This window comes from Lynx canadensis, chromosome B2 (assembly GCF_007474595.2).
Source record: "Lynx canadensis isolate LIC74 chromosome B2, mLynCan4.pri.v2, whole genome shotgun sequence".
Taxonomy (NCBI): Eukaryota; Metazoa; Chordata; class Mammalia; order Carnivora; family Felidae; genus Lynx; species Lynx canadensis.
The window spans coordinates 21028253-21042918 of record NC_044307.1 but is presented as its reverse complement, the minus strand read 5'-3'; the positions used below and the strand labels follow the sequence as shown (position 1 = coordinate 21042918).

The window sequence follows — 14666 nt, the reverse complement described above, 5'->3', positions numbered from 1 at the left end:
AATCTGCAGGTGAGACTGTCCCCCACACACAATTGTAAAAACAGTATGTTAAAAAATGTTTCATCTTACTACAAGTATAAACTAAAAGGTCAATTGTTAGAAACATTTCAAGTGGTAATATTTGATGAAATAGCACCATTAACACACTGATATCTGTAAGGTAAAGTTAGTCTTTTGAAATTCATTTGATTATGTACATAAAGATTCACATGCATATTTATAGCTTTAAAAGCAGTAATGCCACTTCAATAATTTATTCTAAGGAAATAATCACAAATGAAAAGCTTCTCCATAAAAGCAGAAAGAACTCAATCATCCAATAAGGGGAATGGCTAAAAGATTATTGTATTTTCACTCTATGGAATATTATGCAGCCATTGAGAATTATATATAATCTATATACAATCTATAAGGATAGTATAGTAGCATATAAAAATGTGTGATATATCAATTAAAATTCAATAGTATATAGACATTATGATTTCAACTCTGCAAAGGTTTGTGGACAAAGACTCGGTATATCTGAAACGTTCTAGTGTGAGCTATGATTTATTCATATGTTAAAATACTACATAGGAGTGAAAATGGGTAAATGCAGCTACATCTATCACAAAAAAAAAAAAAGAACCTTACAGTTATAGGATTGAGGCCAAAAAACTTAGAAAAGGATGTACAATAAAAAAGATATGTAAAATAATAAATGATATACAAAACAATACTGCACATTGTTTAAAGATACATATATACGCAGGAAATACAGACCTGCATGGTCAAGGTAAACATTAAATTCAGGATAATGGTTACCACTGGGTGGAGGGGACGAAAATGCAACTGGAGACAGCCACAGGGGGCTTCAACTATATTCATGTTTCATTTCTTTACCTGGGTGGTACATACAGGGTTATTTATTATATTAGTTTGGTGTGAAATATTTAAAATAAATACTTTTTAAGATCGCATCAGAGCCCTTGCATAAGTGGAGATAAGAAGTATCTGGAGGGTGCTCGAGGGCTGACAGCATTGCAGGGGCACGCTCTCTCATTTCCCCAGCACCTCCCTTCCTGTGGGGTCTGCCCACGTGTGCTGGAGCACGTGGTGCAAATGCAGACCTATAGCAGTGGCGAGGGGCCTTGTCAATGATCTCAAAGAGGCAGACTCCCAGGGTAGGGCTGAGCTAGGCAGAGGAAGAGTACCTGTGTCTGGCCCTATTCACAGGCCCTATACACTTGGCCAGAGTAGAGGAGGAAGTCCTCCTGGAAAGCTGCTTTCCATGCTGTGTGGACACAGGTACTGAGAGGTGAAGAAGCCAGCTGGCTGGTGGTGCTGGATGAGGTTCCCTCGGACCAGGTGTTACTGCTCAGTTATAAAGTCCTCCGGAGGAAGATTTCCTGGGTTGGGTCCCCTTTACAGTCCCCCTGTGTTCTAGATTTATGGACATAGTTCCAAGTTAATAATATATTAACTTGCCCTAATATATTATGAGGCACTGAAATCCACCCCCCCCAAAAAAATAAGGTCAATACCTCTTGTATTAGCTTTTTATTACTGCTGTAACAAATAGCCACAAACCTAAGTGGCTTAAAACAACAGAAATTTATTATCTTTCATTTCTGTAGGTTAGAAGTCTGGCAGGGATCTCATTTGGCTAAGGTCAAAGTGTCAGCAAGGCTGTGTTCCTTTCTGAAGGCTTTAGGGGAGATTTTCCAGCTTTTAAATGCTGCCCACGTCACTTGGCTTGTGGTCTCCTTCCCTCATCCTCAAAGCCAGCACGTTGCATCTCTAACATTCTTCAAGGTTGTAGCTCTCTCAGACATGGCTAGATGCATGAGATTAGATTGGGCCCATCCTGATAATCCAGGATAATCCACCTCCACATCCCAAGGACCTTGATTTAATCATCTATCCCCACAGAAGTTTCCTTGATTTAATCACAGCTACCAAGTCCCTTTTGCTGTAAGTGCCTAGATTTTTTATTTCATTAAGCGACACAAAATCTCTGTTGCCATGTTGGGTGGCCATTGCTGTGCCTCCCACACACCTCTGCGAGGATCACTGAGGCCTTCTATGATGAGAGGTACAAGTGTCCTGGTAATACAGTCAAGCTATTTGGTTCTACATAGTTCATAATTCCAGGTTTCCTAAGAAAAAAAATTTTTTTTTTTTTTTGCTTGAACTAACACTTTTTCCTCAAATGGGATTGTCTTATGCTCTGCTGCTGTCAACTTACAGAGAAAGTGTGTCAAGGTAGAAATAACGTTTAACCATGATCGTAAATATATCTGTCATTTTTATGAATGGCCTAGGAGACTGGGACATCTGAAGGCTGGCTGATTGATTGATTTCCCAATTCTTTACATGGTTTTGAGATTGAATACATATAGTAAAATATAAGTTAAATGCAATTAAATCAGAATGTACAGAACAAGTGAAGAACAAGATGCATACATGAAGACAGTTAAAACCTGCACTACAGAGCCATGCATTTGATACTGAACTTCCTGGCAGCTAAAGCAAAACTGACATCTGGCCAGTTACATGATTTGCATTATTCGTGTGATGAAAACACACCTGTTTCTAAAGAGAAGTTTTTCCTAGTAGGCCTGAGGCCTCAAAGGAAGTTCTCATCCACGTGGCACTAAGTGAAACAATAATCTCTCTGTAACAAATAGAGAAAGAGGTTTCCTAGGATTGCTAAGGGCATAACACGAAACACAACCTGGCAAAAGCAATCCTTTTGGAGGGCCAAGACAACATGTTTCAAGCAGCAGCTTTCTGCTAATAATCATGATCCAGGTTGTGACTTATTAAGCAGTGAAATGAATTTATGACCAACATGCACAAAAATGGAATAGAACAGAACAATAAAAACCCAGTGTTTCTTCTGTGCGTGGGGTATATGCGTATTTGACCAAGAAGTGAAATGGATTTTCTACTGTGGATTGCTCTGGGAGGAATGACAGGGCTGCACAGATAATTCTTCAGAGATGGAAGAGTTCTTAAGTTCTAGGTTGGTCAACAAATAGACTGATGTTATATCCTGCAACCAGGATCTGTCGTGCAAGTATTGCTTCTTGCACTGGCTTCACAATAGGATTTAGGAAAATCAAAACCAGAAAGATGAGGAAAGGGAGCAGAGTATCCCATGAATGCCCTGGGTGCTGGAGAGGGCAAGGAAACAGATGGTAAGGTCGATATCTTCCTGTGGAAACTGAGGAGCAAGTGTTCCGCCCAACTGGATAGCCCGCCCATCTGTGTGACCTGAGTTCCAGTGAGCCCAGAATCTTCCTCAGGAGGTTGGTGGTTCAGTGGCAGAGAGGCCCACAAACTGTAAGGTTTACTCAAGGAAATGCTGTATCCAAATCCAGGAACTGGTGGGTATATTTAATAGTTCAGAGGAACCATATGACATTGGGTTGTGACCATTTTCTTTTGGCTTACTTAGAAAAGTTTTCCTAGAGTAGTAGTTTTATGCCTTATATAATATTTGTTTCCTTATTTTTAGGACTATAGGAGATGAATATGAAAATGAAGCGAATTTGCTACTTTCTGAGCATTTCCTTGAGAAGAAATAAACTTCTAACTTTTAAGACTACCAAAAGAATAAATTAACGTTTCATCTAATACAGTGAGTGTTACAGTAGAGTGGGATGTTTTAGAATAGTATTTCAGTTCTTAGTCTTCAACTATTATATAATTATGGTTACAGGATATCTTCTAGGGGCACCTGGGTGGCTCAGTTAAGCATTTGACTCTTGATTTCGGCTCAAGTCATAATCTCACAGTTGATGGGATTAAGCCCTCTGTTGTGCTGAGAGCACAGAGCCTGCTTGGGATTCTCTCTCTCTCTCTGCTCACACTTTCTCTCAAAATAAATAAGTAAACTTAAAAAAAAAGGATATTTTCTATAATACTGGTGTAAAAGTATTTTATTTTTATAAAAAGATTTTGGGGGCACTAAAATGGCTCAGGCAGTTAAGTGTCTGACTCTTGGTTTTGGCTCAGGTTGTGATTTCATGGTTTGTGAGATCAAGCCCTGCCTTGGGCTCTGTGCTGACAGCATGGAGTAGGCTTGGGATTCTCTCTCCCTTGCCCTCTGCCCCTCCCCCTCCTTAAAAACAAATAAACTTAAAAAAAAAAAACATTACTATTTTACTGAAGATGGGATCTAGGAGGACCCTGAAGAATCATTACAACTAGCCTAACTTGAACCCTAAAATTCATCACTGTTTTTTTTTTTAATATTTATTTATTTTTGAGAGAGAGAGAGAGAGAGAGAGAGACAGAGCACGAGTAGGGGAGGGGCAGAGAGAGAGAGAGAGAGACACAGAATCAGAAGCAGGCTCCAGGCTCTGAGCTGTCAGCACAGAGCCCCATGCGGGGCTTGAACCCACGAACCATGAGATCATGACCTGAGCTGAAGTCGGGCTCTCAACCAACTGAGCCACTCAGGTGCCCCATCACTGTTTTTTTTTAAATGTTTATTTATTTATTTTGAGGGAGGGAGGGACAGAGAGAGAGAGAGGAAGACAGAGAATCCCAAGCAGGCTCTGCACAGTCAGCGCAGAGCCTGATTCAGGGTTTGATCTCATGAACTTGAACTCATGACCTGAGCCAAAATCAAGAGTCAGATAGGAAACTTCACCAACTGGGACCACCCAGGCACCCCTGAACTTCAGCACTGTTAACTAGACGCCTGTCTGTTCCCTCTGACTAAATCCCCACCTTTGGTGTACCTTATCAAGGGCTTCTAGGATCAGGATTCATTTTGTACTTGACAGTTAAACAACCACAGTGCTAGAGCCAGTCAGTAGGCAAAGCTGGGGTCAAGAACGCTGTCTCAAGATGGAAGAGGTCAGGAGGTGAAACGAGCAACAAGAGGATCAGAATTGTGAAGAAGAACCAAAAGCAAGGGGTCAGAAGGGCCACAAGAGAAGCACAAGATAAAGGAGGAGAGGAGGTATGAGCCTCAAATTTAGCTCCAGCAGACCAAGTCTTGCTGGCCTAGAGCTCCTTAGAGAATGAGAAATGAGCCTCTTGGAGCATACTTCTGCCTTCAAAAACAAAGAACACAACTAAAACTCTTTATTTGGGAAAATTCCAAACACATACAAAAGTAGAGAGACTAGTATAAATGAACCTCCATGTTCCCAGCACTTAACTTCAACAACTTATCAACATTTTCCATTGTTTTTTCATCCGTTTTCAACCTCCCACCACCCCAACTTGGCCACCTTTTCATTTCCCTGGAATATTTAAAAACTTTTTTTTAATGTTTATTTATTTTTGAGAGCGCCAGTGGGGCAGGTGCAAAGAGAGAGAGGGAGACACAGAATCCGAAACAGGCCCCAGGTTCTGAGCTGTCAGCACAGAGCCAGACCTGGGACTAGAACTTATGGGCAAGATCATGACCTGAGCCGAAGTTGGACTCCCAACCAACTGAGCCACCCAGGCCCGCCTAGGTTATTTTTAAAGTTTATTATTTATTTTTGAGAAAGAGATAACATGTGCACACAAGTTGGGGAGGGGTGGAGGGAGAGGGGGAGAAAGAGAATCCCAAGCAGGCTGTGCACCATCAGTGCAGACCCTGACGTGGGGCTCAAACTCACAAACCATGAGATCATGACCTGAGCCGAAATCAGACGCTTAAACAACTGAGCTACCCAAGTGTCTATTCCTAGGGTATTTTAAAGCAAACCTAGACATCCTATTAATTCATTCATACATACTTTTCAATATGTATCTGTCTATTCCTAGTGTCTATTCCTAGGGTATTTTAAAGCAAACCTAGACATCCTATTAATTCATTCACACATACTTTTCAATATGTATCACTAACAGATCAGGGCTTTAAAAACACAGTGATATCACTATTTCATTTAGTAAAATTAACAATAACTTCTTAATATTATACCTAGACTGTGTTGATTTTCCTGCTACTATCTCACAAATACCTTTTTTTTATTTAAAAAAAAATTTTTAACATTTATTTATTATTGAGAGACAGAGAGAGACAGAGTGTGAGCAGGGGAGGGGTAGAGACAGGGGGAGGCATAGAATCTGAAGTAGGCTCCAGGCTCTGAGCTGTTACCGGGAGCCCCTCACAAATACCTTTTTATAGTGGGCTTGTTCAAATCAGGACCTGTATACGTATACATGGGTGTCACACACTCACTGCATTTGGTTGATTAGTTTCTTGTCTCCAAACTCCTTTAGTCTATAATCGTTATTCCTTCGCTTCCTTCCTTTCCCTGTGTCCAGTGTTGACTGATGAGAGTTTTTCACATTCTGCATTTGTTATCATGGTGTCATTTAATTCATATCTTTATCTACTGTCAAGGTAGTTAGGTCTAGAAAGCTGCTTTCGGACCCAGCTGTTTTGCTGAAAAGGCTTCATAGATGCTGCTGTGTGTGTCCTTCCTGTGGCACGTCACGGGGCACAGGCATGTGCGTCTCCCCTTTAGTGAGGTTGACATTAATCAGCAGGCTCAGGTGGTTGTCAGTCTGACCCATTCACTGAAAGTTCCCCTTCAGTCTTTTATTTTTAAAAAAAAATTTTTTTTTTTCAACGTTTATTTATTTTTGGGACAGAGAGAGACAGAGCATGAACGGGGGAGGGGCAGAGACAGGGAGACACAGAACGGGAAACAGGCTCCAGGCTCTGAGCCATCAGCCCAGAGCCTGACGCGGGGCTCGAACTCACGGACCGCGAGATCGTGACCTGGCTGAAGTCGGACGCTTAACCGACTGCGCCACCCAGGCGCCCCCCCCTTCAGTCTTTTAAAAAAATTTTTTTTCATGTTTATTTATTTTTGAGAGAGAAAGAGAGACAGCATAAGCAGGGGAGAGGCAGAGAGAGAGGGAGACACAGAATTGGAAGTAGACTCCAGGCTCTGAGCTGTCAGCACAGAGCCCGATGCGGGGCTTGAACCCATGAACTGCAAGATCATGACCTGAGCTGAAGTTGGACGCTCAACCAACTGAGCCACCCAGGCACCCCACCTCAGTCTTGAATGTAGGGTTTTAGCAGCCATTAGAATTGCTAGGAAAAGATGCCTCTTCTCTTCCGCTTTTAATAGCTTACTTTTCCAGTGAAGAGTTGTCCCTTCCTCATCAATTATTTGGTCTGAGACACGGTTTGCACAAGTAGGCCACAGCACACTTTAAAAATGACATCGTGGGGCGCCTGGATGGCTCAGTCGGTTAAGCGTCCGACTTTGGCTCAGGTCATGATCTCGCAGTCCGTGAGTTCGAGCCCCGTGTCAGGCTCTGTGCTGACAGCTCGGAGCCTGGAGCCTGTTTCAGATTCTGTGTCTCCCTCTCTCTCTGACCCCCCCCCCCATTCATGCTCTGTCTCTCTCTGTCTCAAAAATAAATAAACGTTAAAAAAAAAAATGACGTCGTGTATCTGACATGCTTCCAGTTGTGTGCTCTTTCTCCTTCCCAGCTTCCCACTGCTGGGAACATGAAGTTCACTTGCAGTATCTTCTATGCTGAAGCAGAGAAACTACTAATGAACTTACCGAGGGTCTGCTCTCATCCCTCTATGGTCGGACATAACCAGCCATTCTCCTTCACGAGGTGTTCCATGACTCCCCCACCTGGACAGCATCTGGTCCTCCTCTGAACTCCTCATTCAACAAACATGGCCTCTGACAGATGCTGGTCACTGTATCACTTTTTAAGAAATTTCTCCTTTGGGGCGCCTTGGTGGCTCAGTCAGTGAAGCGCCCAACTCTTGATTTCAGCTCAGGTCATGATCTCATGGTTCGTGAGTTTGAGCCCCATGTTGGGCTCTGCCCTGTCAGTGTGGAGCCTGCTTGGGATTCTTTCTCTCCCCCTCTCTGCCTCTCTCTGTGCTCTCTCTCAAAATAAATAAACTTAAAAGAATTCCCCATTACCCCTTATGAATAGTTATTTATGTTAGAAGTGGACATCAGGGGGTTGCCTGGGTGGCTCAGTCAGTTAAGTGTCCAACTTCGGCTCAGGTCACGATCTCACGGTTTGTAAGTTCGAGCCCTGCACTGGGCTTTGTGCTGACAGCTCAGGGTCTAGAACCTGCTTCAGATTCTGTGTCTTCCTCTCTCTGCCCTCCCTCCTTTGCTTATGCTCTCTCTCTCTCAAAAATAAACACTAAATTAAAACAAAAAGAAGTGGGCATCATGTTTGATTTAGCTCTCTGTCTCCAGAGTGACTACAACTTTTAGCCTTTTCTGGGAAGTCAATAATAACTTATTAAATTAAAAAGTTAATGAATTACAAGAAACTTTTGAGCCCATTGGACTTTTTCTTCTCTCTTAAAGATGAATGGTTATGCTATGAATTTAGTGCAGAATGCCAATTTTTAATAATTTAGAAATATTATAGACTTCTCTAATTAATCACTATTAAAAAACAAATTACATTAATTAATCACCTTTTCATTATAGTAAAATCCAATTGGATTGTAATTCTGTAACTATCTAGATACCAAGATCACATTTTCACTTTTTTTTTTTTAAGTTTATGTATTTATTTTTGAGAGAGAGAGTGAGTGTGACCAGGGGAGAGGCAGAGAGACAGAGAGAGAGAGAGAGAGAGAGAGAGAGTCCCAAGCAGGCTCCATGCTGTCAGTGCAAAGCCTGACTCGGGCCTTGAGCTCACAAATTGTGAGATCATGACCTGAGCGGAAATCAAGAGTTGGACACTTAACTGACTGAGCCACCCAGGCACCTCACATTTTCACTTTCTTATAACATATTTTTCATGTTTTATCTTTATTTTTTTCTAGCTTTATTGAGATATAACTGACATATAATACTGTGTAAGTTTAAGGTATACAACATGTTCGTTTGATACACTTCTATATTGCAAAATGATTATCGCCACCACATTAGCTAACACCTCCCTTAAGTCACATAATTACTACTTCTTTTCTGTGGTGATGCCTTCATCTTTAGATGGCATCTAAAGTAAACTATAAGAACTATTTCCCAAAGTACTCCTAAATCATAGTTGTTATAAACAGCTATTGATATACTGATATAAAAATGATGGTAGTGGGGTGTCTGGCTGACTCAGTCAGAAAAGCATGTAGCCCGTGATCTCAGGACTGTGAGTTCGAGCCCCATGTTGGGTGTAGAGATTACTAAAATAAATAATGTGCAAAAATATAAATGTGCTTCAATCACTGTGAAAAATAGCACGTTTTTTTATTTCTGCATTTTGAAAAAATAAATCTGATTACTTTAAACAGTATCAGGTAGGACAATATGTAAAATTTCAAAACCTGAAAGTACAAACTTCAATTCTATACTCTTGTGGTTAAATAATACTGCCACAGTGCCAGTGTAAGACCATTTTAATGAACAAAGTTTTTGAAGGTTGATAGTTTTTTTTAAGTTTGATTCAAAGAATCCTTTATTTATTTAATTAAAAAATTTTTTTTAATGTTTATTTATTTTTGAGAGAGACAGACAGAGCATGAGTGGGGGAGGGGCAGAGAGAGAGGGAGACACAGAATCCGAAGCAGGCTCCAGGCTCGGAGCTGTTAGCACAGAGCCCTATGCAGGGCTTGAACTCATGAATGGTGAGATCATGACCTGAGCTGATGTTGGACACTTAACCAACAAAGCCACTCAGGCGCCCCGAAGGTTGATAGTTTCTTAAACTTGTCCATAAAATGATGCTATGGATAAAAAGGATAGCAAACCAACAAAAGATCTTTCTTACCAAGCAATCAAGCTCTTCATTCAGACTGTGGTACTTATTCCGTTTGGCTCCCAGTAAGATAGGTACATCTCCAACATTCTTGGTTTCATCTGAATCAAAGCCTGTAACCTGAGATTACATACATTTGTGCTCACTTCCAACACTTCCACATTCCTTGGAAAATTTGACAATAAATACTCTATAAGTTTAACAATCAAAGAGATCTTCAATGGCTAGAATCATAGATGTATAGAACATACAGCTGGGAGGATTTCAACACATTTCCCAGAAGAACATAAATATCTGAAATTGTATTTTTGTATGTTAAGGACAGTGCACAGTAAATATTACACTCACCTCAGTAACTCGATCTTGAAATGCTTTTTCATTAGTAATCAACTCTCTAAAAGCTGTGATTCTGTCTTTATGTTTCAGTAGCTAAGAAGAAAAGCATTTTACATTTCAGAAAAGAAGACAAAATAAAACTACATTCTATAACATTTATAATAAAATCATCAAATCATGCACCATCTAATCCCTGGTCTCCAAAGATCTACTGTTTTTACAGCTCATGTACAGAAAAGCGATCACACAGCAGATCTGAGACTGCTCTCCTTAGAAAGGCCTGCTAGTCAGATTGCTCCCTCGGGGACTGGAAACTTGGATTGCAGGAGGATTTCCATTGTTCCGTACTATGAACAGCTCATTGTGCCTCATCTATCTGTACAAAGATATAGTGTTTACTGAACACCTCTTTCCTTCTGGACGGTCTGGAATTTTAGTATGTGCTAGTCAGAGGTGCTTATGTGAGCAGCCCCCAATAAAAATCCTGCGTGCTGGGTCTCTAATGAGCTTCCCTGGTAAAAACTTCACATATATTGTCACAGCTCATTGCTGGGAAAATGAAGTGCATTTTGCGTGACTCCACTGAGAAGGAACTCTTGGCAGCTTGAATCTGTTTTCCTCTAGACTTTGCCCCGAGCACCTTTGCAGAGTCCCACGGGTCCTACCAATCAATGAACCTGAGGGTGGGCTTGGGAATCTCTGGGAGCTTATGCCAATATTCAGTTGTTTTTACAACCAGGCTATCAGAATTCTTTAGAGGAAAAAAAGAAACTACCAATTTTTCCTAGGTGTAATTTATAATCATTTCTTATTTGTTAATTTGTTCCTTCAGTATAATAACAATAAATCTTAATCTTCAAAATTCAAACTTCTGTAAAAATCAGTGAGGTAAACTATGAAGCACAGAATTATTATTATGAGCAATTTCCAATATAAATAGAGAAAAAACTTGAACGAACCTTCATTTAATTATCACCCAACTTCGACTATTGACGGTTAGCAGCCAATCTTGTATCATTTATATCCCCAACCATGTCTTCTTCCCCACTCCAATCCTCCCCTTCACTAAGTCAAATCACAGACACCACATCATTTCACCTGCCAATATTTCAGTAAATTTACCAAAAGAACACAAATATCTGACATTGTATTTTTGTAACATCCTGCTCCAACCCTCAATGGGGCCTATTTTTTTTTTTACATTTATTTATTTATTTATTTATTTATTTATTTATTTATTTATTTTTGAGAGACAGAGAGAGACAGAGCATAAGTCGGGAAGGGGCAGAGAGAGAGGGAGACACAGAATCCGAAGCAGGCTGTAGGCTCTGAGCTGTCAGCAAAGAGCCCGACGCGGGGTTCGAGCTCACAAACCGTGAGATCATGACCTGAGCCGAAGTTGGACGCTTACCCAACGGAGCCACCCAGGTGCCCCATCAATGGGGCCTATTTTTGAAGGGTGGCTTAAAAAATGGAGGATGTATCTGTTTCTCTGCATATCTGTTATTCCTTGATCCTTTTCTCTACAGGTGAACTAGAAGACAAAGAGACTCCCCAGAATACCTGCATAAATTTCTACCCACACCAGTTCAGAGAAGTAATTTCCTGATAATATAGGACTGAGTTTGTTACTACAATCCAAGATCCCATACTTGAGTATATTTTTATTCCATTAGCTGATAAACTTGTCACTTCTGTTTTCTTCTCATATGAAAACTGGCAGAAGTTAACATCCTGGTATTACCTTCCCCATTTCACTTACTCTCTTAATCTGTTCCTCCATCACTGTACCACTATACCAAGAAAAGAATAATTGAAGAAATTCCAGGAATCTCTTCCCTTATGCTTGTGCCACTTGAAAAATAAAATGACTGGTTTTCAATGTATCCACTATTCCAGGTGATAAAGTTTGAAACCACTATCGGGATATCAAAATACACTGTTCTTCAGGAATCTGTAGTGCTGGGACGCCTGAGTGGCCCAGTCGGTTAAGTATCTGACTTCGGCTCAGGTCACAATCCCGTGGTTTGAGTCTGAGCCTCACATAGGGCTCTGTGCTGACAGCTCAGAGCCTGGAACCTGCTTCGGATTCTGTGTCTCTCTCCCTCTCTCTGCCCCTCCCTGGCTTGTGCTCATTGTCTCTCTGTCTCAAAAATAAACATTAAAAAAAAAAAAAAAGAATCAGTAGTGTCATGCAAAAGTGGAAAAAATAATCATACCTTTTTTGGTAGATGAATAATATTTTGTAATACAAACTTAAGTTATAAAACAAGCCAATTGTTGAACAATGTATCTCCTTAGTTAGGGCCATAGTAAAACTAATCTGGTCCTCCAAAATGATTCTTTTTAAAAAATCAAAATTTGGAGAGTTTTATGTTACCTTTCTCTTTGACTATTATTTTCACCAAAAATGATACAGGTTTTAGAATAAAGAATAAATACAGTACCTTTTTATCTAAATTTTTCTTTTTAAGATGGAAGTGCTTCAGTTTTTGTAGCATTATATCACTAATTTTCTCACAATCTTTGAAATATTCAGCATCAGTAGTAGTAATCTCCTAAAGGGTAATAGTTTGAGAAGCTATATTAAAAAGTTTTCATTAAAGCTAAAAGAAGGACAGAAAACACACACACACACACACACACACACACACACACACACAAAATTCCATAATACCTGACCAAACCAAAAGAGATAAAATAATATTGAACTCAATTACTCATCCATAAGACACCTAATAAAGGGTTATAAGAAAGAATTCTTATAGATTCACACTTGTATGTAAGTGGTTATTGGGACAGATTGGTATAATCTCTGGGAAGTTAATACTCACCTATAATAAGGTGAACATCTCCTGTTAGCCTAGCCCGGTCAGTTTACAAATCCAAATTTCAGCCAAATTGCTATATCTAACAGCAGAGTAATCAGACATCCCCAACAATACTGAAGCTCTAGGTGCCTATAATGAAGGTATTTGTATGTATAACCTCAGGGCCAAAACTGTGTGCATGAGTCAGACTGCCTGAGTTTGTATCTGAGTTCTGTCGCTTAACCCTATGTAAGACTTTGGACAAGACACCCTACAGTTCTAAGTCCCAGTTTGTTTTTCCATGTTTTGTTTCCATTTTTTTTTAAGCCTGAGAATATAAAGACTGACATAAGGATTGAATGAGATAACCCATGAAAGGCAGGGACAGTAAACTGAAATGCCTCCAAGGACAGGTTGGAAAGTCAACAAATATTTGTTGAGTGCTGATTAAGGGCTTCATCAGAATTAGATACGGGGCATACAACATACCACGTTTCTGATGTTGAAGCCTTCCACTCTGGTGGGGGTGGGAGACACAGAATAAGCAAACAGATAATATTTGGTGTGGGATGACATCCACCAACAAGAGGGATGAGGACACACTCTTCATGGGGAGGTGTGGTGGAGAAGCAGCCTCCAATGACATAGTGGAAAGCCAAGCCTTACAGTAAGTAAGCAAATGTTTGAAGGAACAAAGTAGGCTGGAAAAGTTTGCAGCTAAGGAGAGTCTGTGCCACATTCACATATATAAAAACAAAACGTTAGGTGGATATAGTCTGTATGCTGCCACTTTGTGATTTCTACATAAAATGCTCAGCTCAGTGTCTAGCATTAAATAAATGCTAGCATTCAACAAACTTTAGCTAAAACACAATAGAAATAAGGGTTGTGTTGGATCAGGAACATCACAGACCATGCCCCCCAATTTGGGCTCTGATGACTACACCCAAGATCAAAGAAATGGACGATAATGAAGAGGAAGAAAGACAGCTAGCTCATTTGAGAAGCTATCAAATGTCATGCTCTGTACTCTCATCTCTCATTAAATGTAGTGCTTGTAACCTCCCAGGGCAGGGGAAAGTATCATTTCCCCTACTTACAATGCAGAAACTGAGGCTGAGAAAGGCAAAGTCACTTGGGCCAAGTCACAGAGCCAGAAAGTGGTGAAGTCAGAATTTAAACTCACCTACACTAATTTCATTCTTCATTCCACTAATGTATACAACTCCCCACTGCTCTCCCCCTGCCCAAAAGCTAAATTTTAGATTGGGCAAACAGCTCCATGATGGGAACACTCACTAATCACTAGGAACCAACTGAACCAGAGAACAAGACTATCACTCTGATAGAGTTTCCATGACATGTAAGAAGTACCGAATAAAAGGTTTTCTCTGGTGCCTTTATCTTGTATCTGATTATATTATTTTACTTGTGGGAATTAGGTGTTAAAGAAAGATAAAAAGAAGCAGGAGGAGGTCTGAATTTTGTCTTCCATTTTTTTCTCCCATGACAACTCCAATGCTTTATATTGTTTCTTTGGTTTAGTCCAACGTCTATATTTCTTCCTGCCCCAATAAAAAATATGAATTTTTTAAATTACCTGACATGTGAGAAGTCCTATGACCAGAGCCAGAAGACTGTGAAGTTTGGAGACCAGCTGAGAGGTTCTTTTCACATCTGGGGGATTCAGGCTTTCTTCTTCACAAGGTGAGCAATTCAGGAACAAATTAGAATGTATCTTCTTTGCATCCTATGTGTACACAATTCAGAGGTGTTACAATAAAGACAGAGAGTCTGGATTGCTCTTTAAGTAGAATTCTGAAT

The 14666-nt window shown here is 40.3% G+C and overlaps 1 protein-coding gene across 6 annotated transcripts in view; it reads right to left on the bottom strand.

The window, feature by feature from the left end:
• The window catches only part of CAGE1 (cancer antigen 1), a 57280-nt gene that overhangs the window by 26099 nt on the left and 16515 nt on the right, over positions 1-14666 (bottom strand). For 5 of the 6 annotated variants that reach the window (XM_032593126.1, XM_032593123.1, XM_032593124.1 and 2 more), the window contains 4 exons: positions 14443-14592; positions 12480-12590; positions 10045-10125; positions 9709-9816 (listed from right to left, as the gene is read on the bottom strand). In XM_032593126.1, coding sequence (XP_032449017.1) covers positions 9709-9816; positions 10045-10125; positions 12480-12590; positions 14443-14592 — 450 coding nt within the window. Of the gene's footprint in view, positions 1-530; positions 1423-9708; positions 9817-10044; positions 10126-12479; positions 12591-14442; positions 14593-14666 lie in introns of those variants that run through there. The other variant, XM_030314893.1, reaches the window with a different exon arrangement.